The 17,869-nt window shown below is 34.6% G+C and overlaps 2 protein-coding genes across 3 annotated transcripts in view; one reads left to right on the forward strand and one right to left on the reverse strand.

Moving 5' to 3' along the window:
- The first annotated feature begins 610 nt into the window (after positions 1-610).
- On the forward strand, positions 611-2,891 carry ArgRS (arginine--tRNA ligase-like protein). The gene has a single exon (XM_089637941.1). It carries the CDS (start codon positions 726-728, stop codon positions 2,727-2,729), a length of 2,004 nt encoding a protein of 667 aa, XP_089494067.1. The 5' UTR covers positions 611-725; the 3' UTR covers positions 2,730-2,891.
- A 1,899-nt stretch (positions 2,892-4,790) lies between these two features.
- The window catches only part of LOC149426673 (monocyte to macrophage differentiation factor), a 28,204-nt gene continuing 15,125 nt past the window's right edge, over positions 4,791-17,869 (reverse strand). For both annotated transcript variants that reach the window (XM_089632775.1, XM_089632769.1), the window contains exons 3-5: positions 15,231-15,421; positions 13,940-14,192; positions 4,791-10,933 (exon numbers count right to left, since the gene is read on the reverse strand). In XM_089632775.1, the coding sequence (XP_089488901.1) occupies positions 10,709-10,933; positions 13,940-14,192; positions 15,231-15,421 (669 nt within the window). In that variant the 3' untranslated portion in view covers positions 4,791-10,708. The remainder of the gene's footprint in view (positions 10,934-13,939; positions 14,193-15,230; positions 15,422-17,869) is intronic.

Below are 17,869 nucleotides of genomic sequence, written 5' to 3' on the forward strand. Positions count from 1 at the left end.
CAACATTATTATACCATAACTACTATCATGTTAAATAATATAAGCCTATCTAAGCGTTGACCTAAAAAGCCCTTGTAAGAGCATTAGTGCATGAATGGCATTGAAACCGAATTCAGGGTGAGGGGAAATTTCCTGGTATGACTAACTTTTGAACTGATTTGTATGCAAAGTGGTGCATACTGCATAATACTATTATTATTACATGTTTGTGTTGTTAACGCAGTTATAATTACTCTTTTGGGTTATTTGATGAGTTGAGGAATGGGATACGTCATTAAAAAAATTAATAAGTTTGGGCATTTTTCATACATCTTTTCCCCCACTTCAAAATTCACATTGTTCTTGAATTGCTCCATCCAGTGCATGATTATATTAGCTCATTCTTTTTTGTTCCTACCTATTTCCATGCGCAATTTAGTATTAAAACTCGTCTACTATAAATGGAGCGGGATTGAGGTTGCTAAAAAAAATTTCCCCAGGGTGGAGAGATAAATTCTGAGTAAAAAGTTTTTTTCACTATTTTTTATGAATATTCTATATGGAACCGATTCCTCAGTGAATTCCAGTGAAAGCAAAGGAGCCGGTTTCAAGTAACCGGGATGGGAATGTCGACCATCTCTAATGAACTGTCATCTGTCAATAACACGCAACGGCAAACGAGAAAAGTTTCACGTTTTGAGTTTGCACACGTTTTAGTTTTGTACCATATTTATTAAAACTTTGACATGTCGGAAAAATCTATTGAAAACATTATGTCCAGCACCGAAAAAATGGAATTGGAAGCAAAAAGAATAGAAACTGAGTTTAATTTACTGAAGAGTGTAGAAGGTGATTCTAACCTGAACGACCCTCTGGTGGACAAGCTGACTGCTGAGAATATTAAACTGAAACATCGCTTGTCGGTGCTGCAGAATGCCTGCTCAGTGGAGTCCAAAAAAAGTAAGAAAGGTGAATCTGATTCTAGCGCGCCACCAAGTATTATGGGAGAGTTGGAAACTGTATTTCTAAAAGCAATTCGTAATGCTTACCCCGAATTACCAGATGCGCCGGTTGTTATATCGTTATCATCAAGTAACATGAAATTTGGCGATTATCAGTGTAATTCCGCAATGCCCATTTCCCAATTGCTGAAGGCGAAGGGAGGTAAAGCCAACCCTAGAGAAATAGCTGAAAAAATTGTGAAATGTGTGCCATCTTCTCCACTAATTGAAACGATGGATATTGCCGGAGCAGGATTCATTAATATCCATCTGAATCGTATATATGCGAGGGCTATTCTAAGTCAAATATTGAAAGAGGGGGTTTTACCACCTGCCAGTTTATCCCCAAAACAGAGAATTGTTGTTGATTTCTCTTCACCCAATATTGCTAAGGAAATGCATGTGGGTCATTTGCGTTCGACTATCATCGGGGAGAGTGTTTGCCGACTTCTGGAGTTTCTGGGACACGATGTGCTGCGAATCAACCACTTGGGAGATTGGGGCACCCAGTTCGGAATGCTCATAGCTCATTTGCAGGATATGTTTCCAGATTATAAAGCTCAATCCCCTCCCATAGCTGACTTGCAAATGTTTTATAGAGAGTCCAAGAAGTTGTTCGATGAAGATCCCGAATTTAAGAAACGAGCATATTCGTGCGTTGTAGAACTCCAAGCTTTGAATCCAGACTATGTCAAGGCATGGAAACAGATTTGTGATGTGTCCCTCGTGGAATTCCAAAAAGTTTACGATCGCTTACAAGTTTCAATTATTCCTCGAGGCGAATCATATTATCAGAGTCGAATGGAAGCTGTCGTCAAAGATCTAAAGGAGAAAAATTTGCTAGAAGAAGATGAAGGGCGGTGGATCATGTGGGGAGATGAAAAGATTCCCTTCACCATCATCAAGTCAGACGGAGGCTTCACCTATGACACCTCCGACATGGCATGCATCAAACAGCGAATCCAAGAAGAGAAGGGAGAAAGGCTCATCTATATAACTGATCTAGGACAAGCTACCCACTTCCAAATTCTTGTACAATGCGCTAAGAAAGCAGGTTACATTCAAGGTCAACAAGTTGACCACATTGGATTCGGACAGGTGTTGGGGGAAGATCGCAAGAAGTTTAAGACCCGCTCGGGTGAAACTATTAAACTTGTGAAGTTATTGGATGAGGGATTAAAACGGTCGTTGGATAAGTTGGTTGAGAAGGAAAGAGACAAGCACTTGACTCCGGAGGAACTGAAGCTGGCCCAGGAGGCTGTAGCCTATGGATGTATTAAATACGCTGATCTTTCTCACAACAGGACTAATGACTATGTGTTTTCCTTTGATAAAATGCTAGAAGACAAAGGCAACACCGCTGTATACCTTCTGTACGCCTACACCAGGATCAAGTCCATTGCTCGAAACGCCCTTCTGAGCGAGGAGCAGTTGGAGAAAGGGAGGAAAGAGTTGAAGCCATCATTGGAACACGAAAAGGAATGGAAGTTGGGCAAAGTTTTAATTCGTTTTGCAGAAACGATTCTTAAAATGGAAAAAGATTTATGTATCCATTCATTATGCGAATATTTATATGAAATCGCTTCAACATTTACCGAGTTCTACGATGTTTGCTATTGCGTGGAGAAAGATCAAACTGGAAAGATTATTAAAATTGATTTGGAGAGGGTTTTGCTCTGCGAAGTTACAGCACTAGTTATGGCTCGGTGCTTTGATATTCTTGGCCTAACTCCGGTATCGAAAATGTGAAAACATCTTCCCCATACGTATTTCTGCCAATGCAACAGTATTTTTAATGAGTGGACTTTATTGTGTGCAAACATTTCACATGATTGAATCATCCCTAAAATATTTCATGTTACTTTTGTAAAATTGATGCGGTAGAAAATAAAATTTTCCAGATACATATTGCATTATAACATTTCTTTATTTTTCTTTGGTTTAAAAACTTTTATATTTTTGAATTAAAAACAAGGAAGGCATGGTTCTACTGCTGGGAGCCTCTTTGAAACCTCTTACTTACTACGGAGCCGTCAACGGAATGACCATCCCTTAGTAATTTACATTATTTATCATAATAATGATAACCTAATATTTATAAGACAAGGTTTTGTGCATGGCATAAAGGATAACAAATAATTATAAGCAATAATTAGTCGCCTGAAATATCAATACAAATTGAAAATGTCTCCCGAGTAAAAATAAATGCCGTCAACGGGAATTGAACCAGCACCTTCTGATGTCCAGTCAGGTGCTCTGAACCACTGAGCTATGTCGGCTTATTTCCAACCCGCAAAATAATTCAATATGTACTAGTACCTCAATCAACAATTACTGCTTATCATATTTTTTTCACCTGTAAACAACCAACGAAAGGCTTTGTTAGTGCTAAATTTCCCACTAGATGGAGTCTAGACATTATATCTACATTTGTTGGTGAAATATTTTGACTTGTCAAATAATAAGCAGTAATTGTTAATTGAGGTCTAGTACATATTGAATTATTTGACGGGTTGGAAATAAGCCGACATAGCTCAGTGGTTCATAGCATCTGACCGGACATCCGAAGGTACGGGTTCAATTCCTGCTGGCGGCATTTATTTTTACTCGGGAGATATTTTCAGTTTGTATTGATATTTCAGGCGACAAATTATTGCTTATAATTAACTGTAGGTATAATAACATCTAAGTATGTACCTCTGAGAATGTGAAAGCGATAACCTTGGCCCAATATTCTAATCATTTATAATTTATCTCTTCATGTAGTGTTTCCTTGGTAGGTACACTAGATTTATTTTAATTAATTCCATGAGATGATCGTGCATTTATCTATTAAAATATTCCATATATGCAAATATAGTACCCACTGTCTCGATAATCCAACGCTCGATTATGCAACAACTACTATTATCCAAGACAGAAAACAAAAAGTTTAAAGGTTATTTATTAGATTCATAATATTATATTTGAATTTTTCCCATGTAGAATTAAAAAGTATATTTGTATTTCATTCCAGAGTGAAAGATCATTCACTTTTCATAATCTAAAGCGTCACGGCATTTCCCGATATGAGGATGCCATAGTCCTAACTGATTGGCTCTAACAACGCATCTCTAAGCCTGCTGTCCCACAGTCAGGAAGGAATCGACATAAAATGAGTGCTGTAAGAAACTGCCCAGAAAAGTAAAGTTCGCTTAAAGTAAGGTAACGGTTTGCAGCACAGCCATTGTGGAACTTTTCTGCATGGGGTCTATCGGTTTGTGTCGTTTCCTTACCCTAACCGACCCATGGGACGACTGGCTAAAAAACAAGAGAATACACCTATTCGTCCTCTTAAAGGTTGTGTGTAGTAAACTTTGCATGTCCTTCTGTAGATGGTTTGGGCATCTAGAGCAAATGATGCGAATGTGAATGCTAGAAGAAGTCGGGGACGCCTGAGGAAGACATCGCACAGAGTGTGTGCAAAGACCGAGTTAGCGTAAATTACAATGCGGAATTAGCATAATGGTTAGTAATTTTGTAACTGAAACGAAAAAAGGAATTCATTTCTAAGATACTAGTAATGTGTAGATTTTAAAACAACATGTACAATTTTTTAAAGTACGTTCTAAATGAAATGGCAAATACAATGTCAGGCTGAGTATGACAGATAGGTACGATTGGCTGTTTCAATCTAATAGTCAAAAGGTATTGTCAGTGGCGACACTGGTTTCCATTCAAAGCTACATGAAAGGCATTTCTAGCGTGTATTATCTATCCAGTGGGGAGTATAACAGAAAGACTTCTTATAATCATAATAAAAATAGCAAATAATTTTTGGAACTGGTAATTTATTCGGCTATTCTAGTAGAACAAACATTGTTTGAGAATTTTACTTGTGATTAGTAGATTTGTAGGTACGGTACATTCATATATTTCTTTAAAGGCTGTTACAGACGATGGACATAATACGGAAATATACATCAGTGTGGCCTCTCTCACGATATCGCTCGCTATAAAACCCCTTACAGTCGTCACAGATGAGTAATACAGGGTGTTAAGGGATGTACTTGACTTATTTTAACCAGTCACGACCTGTCATTATTTGGAGTAAAAAATGTATATGTCGTTTACTAGGCTGAGAGTGACCAGTGATGACATGTCGAAATTTTTTTTTTTTGATAAAAAAATAAAACATCAAAAGTCACCGGATTCCAAAATTTCATTTTTACTCCAAATAATGTCAGGAATCACTGGTTAAAGTAAGTCAGGTACGACTCTTTTGCCAACCCGTGTAGCATATACCTGTGTGGGCGTGGCCTGGATTATATTCCTTGATCTGCTAGCCGAGAGAATGTTATAACTTATCTTTTCAGCTTCTCCGTGCCTCTCTCTCCCCCTCAGTACATATATTGATTCGTTTAAATTCTGTGTGGTAGTGTGAACATTGAATCTACATATATTGGATGTACACGCCCACTTATATTTACGTATTATATTCGCCGTGTGTAACTACCTTAATAAAGTAACTTAGTCTTCTATAGTAAGAACTTTACATTCTGAAATTACTTCAAATAAGACCAGTTGATGTTACAATTAATACAAATAAACAATTTTGCTAGCAAAATCACATTTAGGGGATATGTATTTCACGACCTGTGAGTAAACAGTTATTCAACAGTAATCTCAATGGTAAAAACAGGCATTCACTTGATGGGTGGTTTATTTATGCTTGATGGGTAGCATTACTCAGCAGTTGTGTATTAGATTACATAATCGCTAATCAACAAGTAGCACTAGTCAATGAGTAGTGCTAATCGACAGTTTACTCAGAGGTGGTGAAATACCCTGAGCAGGTACACTATTACTTATTAACAACATTGTATTGGATTTTGAATCTAGTGGAAAGTCAGGTTTTGGTTCCATGATAACCCAACAAAATGACAATTCAACACACTTTTATAAAGTGATATAAAGTAATTAGAACCTATGTAAAAGAATTAATTTTTTTTATTTAATATTTGAAAAAATATTTTTTTACATAGATAAGTATACAGGATATAAACAAGATATAAAATGATAGAAATTAAAGTAGCCTTTCCTCACCAAAAAGAGACAATGCTCTTGTGTTCGGTGAGGGAATTCTAGTTCAATTATATATATGTTAGTATTAAGGTAAATAAATTATTAAGAAACAACACAACATTTAAACAATATAACCTATAAACTTATTTAACCTAATTTTTGTTTCATCACTTTTCATGACTATACCACTTTTTAATGGTGTGTTGAATTGTCAATGTATTGAGATAACCGATTATGATACATTATCATGCAAGTTCAATTAGTGAATCAATTATTGAATTTTTAATATTGATATGAAGATGAGGAACATAAATTTTTCTTCAAATTAATTTAATAAAAATTATACATACAGAATAATATAAAGTAAAATAATTGGTAAAGATATAGATTTAATAAGTGTTAGATCACTAGGGTTACAAGTCTTTCATTTACAAAGTCTTCATTTTACACCCATCTATATAACGAAAATAATATATTTCTTTGTTTAAACTTCATGTTGTATTGAAAAGTGGAAAATAACAAACACTACCAACAAATGGGAAAATGAATAAGTTGGTAAGAATGGCGGTTAACCCTTTTAGACCTGAATTAAAACTGGCAGTGGTACAACATATTTGATGCTTGATGACAATTGATAGCATTATTTAAAAAAAAATTGTGTTTTTTTCCATAGTTTACGAGTTATTGCTATCATTTGTAAGAAAATTAGGTCTAAGAGGGCATGTTTCACAGAAAATGACAAAACTGTATACCAAAAATACAACATTTTATAAAAAAATACTTTTAAAACTTGCATTAAAAAAAAAACAGTTTAGTCGGGTCACGTCAAGAGTCAGAATAATAGAAGAGTATGTATGAATGTGAATGAGGCAAGGGGTGTGTGCTAAGAACGAGTTATTTGGCGGTCTCTGCCTACCCCTGCGGCAACGGTGTGATGGTTAGTTAGTTCAGTTGAGATTTAACATAAAAATCAGTTTCAAAATATAAAAATGGCTGCCGCCTGAACTAGTAGCTGATAAACCAATTTTATAAATTGGGGGCATAGACAATAATACCACCAATTGGAAAATGAAAACTGCCAATTTTTATTTGCTATAGATAGTCACGATTTTTTTTTAAATCTATGTATTTTCAAATATACACATGGTCTGAAAGGGTTAAAATATTTTATTTCAATGTTTATTTTGAAGAATTTATATTGCTTGCTAGAAAAAGCACTGAACACAAATTTTTGCTCAAGCATGGGATAACAACATAATTACATAATATTATCAATTACCTAGGCAATGTTTAAATCGTTGCATCGCTACAAATCTCTTAAGTTCCTAAACAGTTAATATTTTAGGTTTTATAAAGAAATGCATGAAGATTGCAGAACCTTATGTTTATTTGTGATGTTGTATCAAGTACTTATATAAGAATTGTACTTGATACAACATCACAAATAAACATAAGGTTCTGCAATCTTTAAGTTATTTGTGATGTTGTATCAAGTACTGATATGACTACATAAATACTATTTACTGACATTTTTTCGAGATGGTTGTATTTTTTGTTCGTATTACATGATCTACTTTATGTAAATTCTCTTTTTTTAATGCGCACACTTTTTTTTTTTGCCTAAGTATTTTATGATTATGTATATATTTTAATTCACGTCCCAGAGTGAAGCTCGCTAGAAGTCCAAGAGTGAGTGTTGCCACCGTTGTAAATAATATATCAAAACAGAACATTTTATAAATAATCTGTTCTCTATACACCCTCATGTGATTTTGTCCTTGATGCTAAATATAGTGGAACATAATGAAGATCTACATTGCGTCTAAGCCGGTGGAGGAATCGTTGGCAAAAATTTGCAGAATTTCAATTTACGACATTTGAGTTTAGTCGTTAATATCTTTAAATTTTATGTGATTAATTTGTGTTATTTCACAATTTATTAATTTTAAATAATATTGTAGTATGTTTGTGGTACGTTCCAGTGTGGAAGATACTCTCAGTATCGCCCTGGTGTAAGACCACGATTCAGAATTGAAACATTGCTTGAAATGACTTTTGCCGTTTTTGGTGACCAGATCTGAATAGCCAGATACTTCCCATCCCCACTACCTTCAGCCTCACAACATACCCCGATTGGGGATGCCATAGTCTCACTGGCTCTAGACAGTTGGGACTCTTGTGCGGTTTCAAATAAAAAAAACTTCTCGAGTGCCGCCATTTCCAAATAGAACAATAAAAAAAAACATTTCTCTAAGCTGTTCTGTGGAAACTACTTTATATGGTAAGAAGGTACAATTTATAAGAACATCATTTTACAAAAAAAGAAAAATTATATTACAAAAATAGAATCAGCGGGCGGCGGTGAAAATTTTGTGTCGCACACCATGAATTAAGTATTTAGCATCAAGTACCAATCACCTGGCATATGGTAATGTTATTATTAATTTAAATAAATTATCTGATATCATCTAAACTTCCGATGTTGGTTTGAGTTTAAAAAATTATGTGATGTCATCTAAACATCCGATGTTGGTTTGAGTTTAAAAAATTATATGATATCATCTAAACTTCCGATGTTGGTTTGAGTTTAAAAAATTATGTGATGTCGTCTAAACATCCGATGTTGGTTTGAGTTTAAAAAATTATATGATATCATCTAAACTTCTGATGTTGGTTTGAGTTTAAAAAAAAACCAAAAATGATTTGGCACTATAAATACGGGTTTTCTTCTATAGGAGGAATAGCCTAGGAAATTTTATTTCTTTTTTTGTAGGATAGAGATGAGTGGCTTTTTAAATTAAAAAAAAAGAGACACCATTAGGTACTATTATGACATAGGCCCCCTAGGAAAACTATTTTCCCCAGGGCCTCCTGTGTGGAGCTACTGTAAAAACAATTAAAAAAAAAAAATTTTACTTTACAACTGAATAAAATGATTACTCTGTATCTGTGTATGGGAATTGAATCTACTTTGTCATATAAAACATGCATCTAATGACATGAGTCCAAAAATCTTGAAATTCCCTTAATAACGTGCTACATTCATATAATGAATTCTATCACATTTTAATGTGATAAACTTGAAAAGGTTCTGTAATAATACGGGTAAAAAAAACAACATTTTACGAAAGTACTTTAGGTCATGGAAAACATAAAAAATAATTTTAAATTACATAGGTATGTATATCATTTACAAAAATTGCATTGAAAGATTTCTTTCTTTCTAGTAAAGAGGTGAATATGTAGTTTAAAAATGACTTAATACATTATAGAAAAATACCACAGGATCTAGAATATTACACATAGAAATTAAATTATAATAAAGGACATCAATTGACAGATAATTGGAGAAATTTCATAATAATAATAATATCTCATTAATAGTCAAACATTCATATTATTGGTTGAATAATATCATATACATACTTATAAATACAATTAAAACTAAAAAATAATTTTACACACTCTAATTTCCTAAAACTGAAATGTTGAGTATTATTATTTCTTCTGCACAACAATAAATATTAATGGTTTGTATGATACATTTAACTTTTACAAGCAGAAAATACTACAATTTGATATATTTGATTTTATTACAAAAATAATAATTATGCAAGGTATGTATAAAAAATAGCTACTAAATTTAATTGTCATTGTCATTGAAATTTCCAAATACATTACACAAATTAAGTCTCAACGCAATTACTGTCTACCCTGGACATTCTTCATACATCATGATTGTGTCCAAAGTCATATGTCCAACCACATCAGTTCTAATTAAATCCAATCGCCTATAACATAGAATAAAGAATAACACGAGAAGTGCCCTGTGGGTGTGTTTTGTTATCCAAATATATACCCAATTTGGGCCTATATTTCGATACAAAACTGTGTTTCACCATGATTACGAAATTCAAAGGGAATGGCGTTATACATACGTTATACATACAGACCGATGCACAATGGTCTAGAACCAAAAGGTACTAAGTCAGTGGCACATTTGTTTCTATTCAAATTTATGCAGAAGGTACTTCTAGTTTTCTTTATTCTATACCTATAAAACATTCATGGGATCGAATTTAACATAATGAAAAAAGAGAGGGTTCAGGATCGCAGGGGTTTATCTCCTGCTAATTTTGCAAAAAAGATAGTCCCCCATGATCCTAAGCCCTCAAAAATAACTTATAATTAAAATTGAAGTGCTGATTAATTCAGACTGTGCTTTGGGTGGAGAGCTCCGTAACACTAAACTATTAAACATAATTTGAACTAATATTTGAAAATTAGATTAATATTTATTTAAGACTGGGATCAGAGGTGACCCATCCACCGAAAATTAATTGTTTCCGAATAAAAGATTTAAATTACAAAAATCAATCGGGGAATCACAACAAAAATTGCTCGAGTGAGAATGCTTTGGGTTTAAGCTCACAGTTAATAACACTTCTAAAATTAATACTTGAATGAAAATAAAGTTCTATAAATTATATTACAAAACGAAATGGTGAATATAAATATAGAGGATGATGACAGATGAGTAAAATGATACACAAGTATTTAATTAAACTATTTACAAAAGATCTAAAATTCCCTTAAATGACCCCAACAAGAGGTTCAAATCATAAGATGGTTAGCAATAATATCATTTAGAGATTACTGGTGGTTTAGAGCATTAGTTCAAGAGGAGCCATATTGTCATCCATTATCTCTTGGCTGGCTGGATAAAGGTTGTTGAGTATGGCCATGTAATGCACCGTGGCCGCTATGGCCACAAACACGTGCCAGATGGCGTGCGCCAGGGGAATTACTCCGTCGGACTTGAAGAAAAACACCCCGATTATGTAAAACAGCCCGCCCAGCTTCAATTCCCCCATGCCTGCAAACTCGTGCTGAAATATTAAACACATTATCTGTAATAACTGTCATTTACACATCATTCAATGCAACTGTAGAAAATTATAATGCACAATCAATTTTATTATAATGTGTGTCAGAGGTTAAGATGATTAGGTATCATTCTGCATAAATAACCCAACTAACGATGTTAAAGAACTATGATATTCAATGCATCTTTGAGTACATACATTTGATATGTTTTAATTTCACCTTATCAATGCAGGAAGTTTCAATTGAGGGACATCACTGTACACATTTATTTTAATGATATTCATTAAGAAAATTACAGTATAAATAATATGAGTGCTAAAGATATTTAAGTCATGGAATAAGAATTTCAACCATGTTTATATTATAATCGACAGTGAGTGGAGAGTGAACAAAATAAATATCCTTTAAATTAATAACGTCGCCAAATGAGCAATCACGTTTTCAGCAATAGGAAACTAGAGTAAAAAATCTTATGCCTTAAAAAATATATACTCATGTAGATCAACAAACACTGATTCTGAATATTTAAGTTTTTTTTATGTTAATATATGCAGAGTTGATAAATCGTCATTTAAAAACTGATCAAAACTGAACGCCTTGCGATTGGTATACCGGTTGTTACACCGCTACCTCACGGGTCGGTCGGCCGCTTGAAAAGAATTCATGTTTTTTTGGAAATCTTGCTAAATATTTAAATAGGGATTTGTTGATTTCATTCTGAACGGAGTGGGGTTGACCTTACTGTTAACCGACAAAACCGACGTCAGATTTCGATTATTTTGAAATCGTTTATGAAATTGACAGTGGTAAAAAAATTTCTTCTATTTAAGTTAGAAGATGAAAATTCATAATTTTTATTTATTTTAAATTGACTGGAATTCCTTGTTGCAAAAGACGACAACCACAAGCACAAATTGGTAATTTAGGTTTTGTCATAAATTGCCTGGAGCATACAGTCTATGGGTTGTAAGCTGTGGATGTCTCAAGAAAAGAAGAAGAAAAACAAATACTTATGGAAAAAGTGGTAATGTTCTTGGGTTTTCTTGGGTTAGGCAAAGCTTTGTATAATCTATGAAATTCACATTGCTGAAAGTATATCATAGATATCTTTACCAAATCCATCCCATCGTAATGTAATAATACCTGTAGGTATATTATACACGGTGTCCGGAAACTAGCGGTACAAACGGTAAATTGATGAATCTACCTCACATAGATAACTCAAATTAATTAAAAAAATTTCAATCTGAGTATGAATTTTTAATGTTTTCATCTATTTTCTGCAAATAGAGGGTTAAAAAAAAACCTTTGGAGCCAGTTCTATGCTATTTACAACTGATGTAACTCCATAGCGACTGAATCTATTTAATTTGACCACAAAGGATTCCATCTTTGGACTCGATTTACTCAAGAACGAAAGCTCAAAACAGAAAAATTATGCCACAAAATCGACTCCAAATGTGATTTAGATTAACCGCTTTCCCCGCTTGTATCATGAGTTTCCGGACACTGTGAATATCAAATTTCATATTATGAAAAATATTTATACAATTGAGAGATATTACATTTATGTACAACTATTTTTGAGGTGACAATAAAAACTATTGTGTCAATGCAGTCGAACTGTTAAGATCTCAGTTATCTATATATTACACACGCTCTTGTAACAATTGAAGTGGGATTTTTTGACATTTCCAGATAAGCAATGATTACGATTTTAGTAAACAAACGAAAGGTTATTGATGATAAAGATAAATCTTGAAAACATTCTCTATCATAATGAAATTAAAATTTTGTCAAAGTTTAACATTTATACAATAATTCTGAATTAACATATTATAAAATATGGATCATATTTGGGATAGCGGCATACCAGGCACTCTGTTGAAAATTGAATACTTGCAATATCAGGTGAATTATTATTATTACCCAATATCAGGTAAATTGAATTTATATAAAGAAGATGCATTGTTTCATATGCGTTATAATATGAACTAGTTCCTTTAAGTGGCCTGTTTTAAGGGGAACAAATCCGTTTCTAAACAATGGGTACATTTTTTTTCCAGAAGAACAAATATAATTTGTTTACTGTTGGCATAGTGGGCTATTATAGTCTGAACAATGAAACTGCTCCGCAAAAAGCTTTAAATAATAGAAACAAAGGTAGAAATGGAAGCATACTGACTGTCACTGAGCTATGACCAAACTCCATGGAGTATCAAGGCAGCGGAGTTAATAGAAGTTAAAGGTGAAAACACAGATACATACAGTAATTAACCACGGGGTTATTCTGAGAGTTTGTCGTAGAGTTACTTTAAATGATCTGTAAAAATGACACTACATATAATATTCCCAGTTGACATTAATTTTCTAATGGATTTATTGTTTTTTTAAGTATCCCAAAATGTAACATTAATTTTGAAAACAAATGAAAGTATCTTTCAGATTTTAGTATTGTAAACGAACATACACAAAATTAAAAATATAAATTTTTTTATTTTAAACAATGAAATTTTTATTATTATTGTTTTTTCTTGTAAATGTAAAAATAAATAATAAAATATTCACAAACTTCGATAAATCTTTGGCAAACACGCAAGCGATGACTTTTTGTAAAATATTACAATTATTTGCATAGATTATATATTTATATAGTGCCTATGGTAAACTTTATTATGAAAATGCACAGCGTGGTTGCCGCTTTCTAACACTGCTTAAATCATATTTATCACAGTAAAACAAAAGGAGATAGGATAACTTTTATGAGTCCATCTCAGTTTGTGCCGTTAAGTACACAAAAATACTCTACTGCTATCGATGTATCGTGTACTAAAAGGCACAAAAATACCCAAGTTGTTAACAAAATCCGCCTGCATCTGAACTATTTATCACAAATTAACAATACATTTCATAATTCATACTGGTTCGCGGCTCATCTCCCTTGTTTCTATTATCTGAGACACAACATACAAAATAATAAGTCATAAGTAACAATGCATAATACTTACATCTGACATAATGATTGCAATCGAAGGGCCGATGCCTGTGATGAGATAAAATATAGTCTCAAGTCTTTTGAATCTTTCATGGAACATTTGTTGGTATGCTATGCCCAGCGTCGCCAGCAGCCAGATTATCCATCGCATTTCTTCCAGCAGCGATCCTTTGGGGGAGCCAATGGTCAGCCAGGGGAAGTAAGAACCCGCGATGAACACGTAAATCATTGCCCGATCGCAGCGATGGAGCACGTGCCTCATGTGGCTGAAAAATAGATATGCACTGTCTTGTTGAAAGTAAACGTTGTCCAGATCAATACCATCCAATTCCGGCCATAAAAAATCATTAATCATCTCTCGATAGCGCAATCTATTCACCGTAACTGTTGCTCCAGCCTCATTTTCGAAAAAGTAAGGTCCAATGACTCCGCCGGACCTTAAACCGCACCAAACAGTCACACGTTGAGGATAGAGAGGCTTTTCAACAATAACTTTTGGGTTTTCCGAGCCCCAGATGCGACAATTTTGCTTGTTGACGAAGCCACCGAGGTGGAAATGGGCCTCATCACTCAAGATGATTTGCATTTGATTCAATCAAGTGAATTTTAATAATTTCAATGCGTTGTTGAAGCGTGTATCGTTCCATTTTTATTAATGGCGTAGTTTCTACTTGTCAAATGTCAAAAAATGACAGCTTCAAAAGTAACATTTACCGAAATAGCGGGCTATTCAAAATAACACCTCTTATTAGAAAACCCTGTATTATCTTTGGAATGCCAGAATGAAGGACAAACCAGAGATTAAGTGCAATTTTAAGTAAATGCAATGAATCCATTTGTAAAACATCTCTCAAGGAGATTATATGTATTACCTTGGCCCTGTACTCAAGAAGTTAATTTTATTTTCAGTTATTTCAAAAGTACAAATAAAATAACATTATGTGGAATACATATTCATATCTTGTTCTAGAGTGGAAGATACTCTCAGCGTTGCGAAACCACCATTCAGAATCGAAACCTTTCTTGAAATGGCTTTAGCTATGTTCAATGCAAAGGTCTGAATAGCCCTTCCAACCTTCCTTTTACCGTTTCCCACAGAACAGCGTCATAAAATTCCTCAAACGGGGATGACAGATTTTCACTGGTCAATAGATCTCATAAGCGACTGCCACGGCAACTTGACAATTAGTTTTTTTTCATCACTTCATGACTTTATTATCACTTTTAAAAAGGGTTCTGTTTTGTCATGGAACCGACAGTCACGTAGATAAGGTTAATTAATGCAGTGAAAGATGTAAGCTGACCAGTTGCTCCGGCAGTAGAAGACGGAGTGGAAGGTGGTGGAGACGGCAAACAGCATGCTGAGTGCGGCGCCATACACGCCGGCTGCCATGATCTGCGAGAAGCTCCCGCTGCGGCGGAGCAGCTCACACGCCGCCAGCACGCTGGGCATCATGCACACCCCGTGCGTCACCATGTTGGCTATATGCTCGATCTGCGTACACCAACACTAAACATTATTATTACAACTCGCTATATCTACGTAATAAGTTTTTATTTCACTAATTTATATACAAGTACATCCGTGAGGAACAACAAATGTTTCGTTTCAAAAGGCTTCGCTGGGGAGGAAACTTAACAAGAATGGAAGAAACTAACCACCAAAAAGGCTTCGCTTTAACTTAATTAATGCGGCTGTCACATATGTGATCCATTCGGAGCTATTATCATGTGCGGATATCACTTACGTGATTCATAAAATTTCACTAAAACACAAACTGTGTCAAAATGTGGCTTGTGGTGGGATAGATTAAATTGAAACGGCCAGTGTTGTGAAGGTTAATAAACCTTTAAGACAGTGGAGTGGTGGGAAGGCTAAGATTGTGTGTTTATGCATTACCTATATATGAGAGAGTATACGTACTACCCATTCCTGTATCCATCTTTGTTCTTAACCTTTCCTCATCTGTGGTGTGTATTTACTACACATTGCTTCTAACTTTAATAACTCTATAAATATAATAAATTCTCGGTTCAGATTTTAGGTATTCCTCCGTTATACATTTATGCACTGAATTAAAAAATAATATTTTACATAGTTTTCAAATTCAATTAAAAATCGGGAACAAATACACCAATACAATCAACGATGTGACACTGCTATGCGAAGAGTGTGCGAGGAAATGACACGCTGTTGATGTCCCGCTTTAGTTTGCTATGCGGGAACATGAGAAATCCACACGCCCGCAGTTGTATTTTGATTTAGACCATCGATAACAACGACCGCATAGCTGTGTGTGTGCTGTCCAGCGCCTGTTGTGCCAGCCGGCCGCTAGTCGGTCGCGGACCGTCATTAGATGTGGACCCCTCGCACGTTTTTTTAGCATTTGCCGATGGTTTTTTTATGTTTTCAGCAATTAAATTACAATTATTATCACTTTTGATAAAAAATATAATAAACATAAGCGATTAGTTATGAATATTCATATTTTTCCAATATTAAATTGCTTATTTAGAGATGTGTATTGACAACACAGCACCGGAACGCGTGGATTTTTTTAGCACAGTAAGGGAAAAGTTAACAGGAATGCTCGATTTTGACGAAAAATATTTTAAGTAAACATTTTTTTAAAACTAATCTCTGGAACTATACTCAATCCACTTATATTTAAAGAGGTTAACTCATATGTGCCTAACAAGTATACTCGTGGGAGATCCCATGCACTTTTTTATACTCCGAAAGCGAGAATTTCTGCCTATCAGAACTCGCTGATCAATGCTACTCAACTGCTTAACGATTCTGCATTGACCATCGACATTTTTAACATCACTTATACACAGGTAGGCAACTATCTTTTGACGCATGTCACAAAATAGTAAAACTGCCTCCATGACCTTTAATTGCATGTATGTCAAATTTGTAATCTTCTCTGTAATATAATGGTGCATAGCCCCTTTACGGACAAATAAATATTGGATGGTGTGGAAGCAAACACCCCAGCCAGCCTTAATTAAGGCCTTTAAATTTTTATATACGCACTAGTGGAAACCCGTGAAAAATCACAGAATGTTATAATTGTAGGATTTGTGAAGATTTTTTTTTTATGTTACACCTTACAAGTGCGCCTCCGTCTATACAGTATAAAGCATTGTGAGAGAGGTTAAGGTAGGGATTTATTAATCTGGGTCTTGAAGAGGCCTGGATTATATGAAGGAGGAAAAACAGGTGCTGGTAGCTCATTCCACATATGAGCCGTCGGACACAAAAACGAGTCGAAGATGCGGAAAGTTCTCACGAAACCAATATCAACTGTGAACGGGTGTTCCGCTCGTATACGTAAAGTTTCACGCACTTGCATCGGGGATCAATGCTGATGGCTCCATTAAAATACCTGTAGAACAGACTTAGCATGCCCACGTTGCGTCTGTGAATTAGAGATGGCAATCAGTCTATTAACAATGGATTGTCAATCAGACGGACCGCCCTCCTTTGCACAGAATCAAGTATTGTGGGGCTCCAGCCCAGAGGTGGCTCCCAAATTCAGTTATTGGGCGTACTTGTGATTTGCATAGCATTAGCTGCTGGTAATTATTGAAGAATCTGCGAGACGCCCGAGTACTTGAGCCGGCCTGATATACCTACTTATTTCAAGCATTTCAATGGAATATTTATTTAGGAGAGTCCTTCCATCAAACTTGAAAGTATTTATAAAATATTTGCCTAAGGATTATTGCCTATCAAAAACAAATATTGTCAATTTTCTTAATAATAATTTTTTGCTGACAAATAATTAGAGAGACAGCCAGAATTACCTCTTGAACGACCACTGTTAGAAAATTTGGTAAAATTTCGATCGCGCTGGCCTCGCTTATTATGAATATTTTTTAGATAAAACCTTTAGATTCACCTTAATTACTGTACGACACAACTTTTAACCTTCGG

The sequence above is a fragment of the Hesperophylax consimilis genome, chromosome 1, assembly GCF_061612785.1.
Source record: "Hesperophylax consimilis isolate HC1 chromosome 1, BYU_Hcon_1.0, whole genome shotgun sequence".
Taxonomy (NCBI): Eukaryota; Metazoa; Arthropoda; class Insecta; order Trichoptera; family Limnephilidae; genus Hesperophylax; species Hesperophylax consimilis.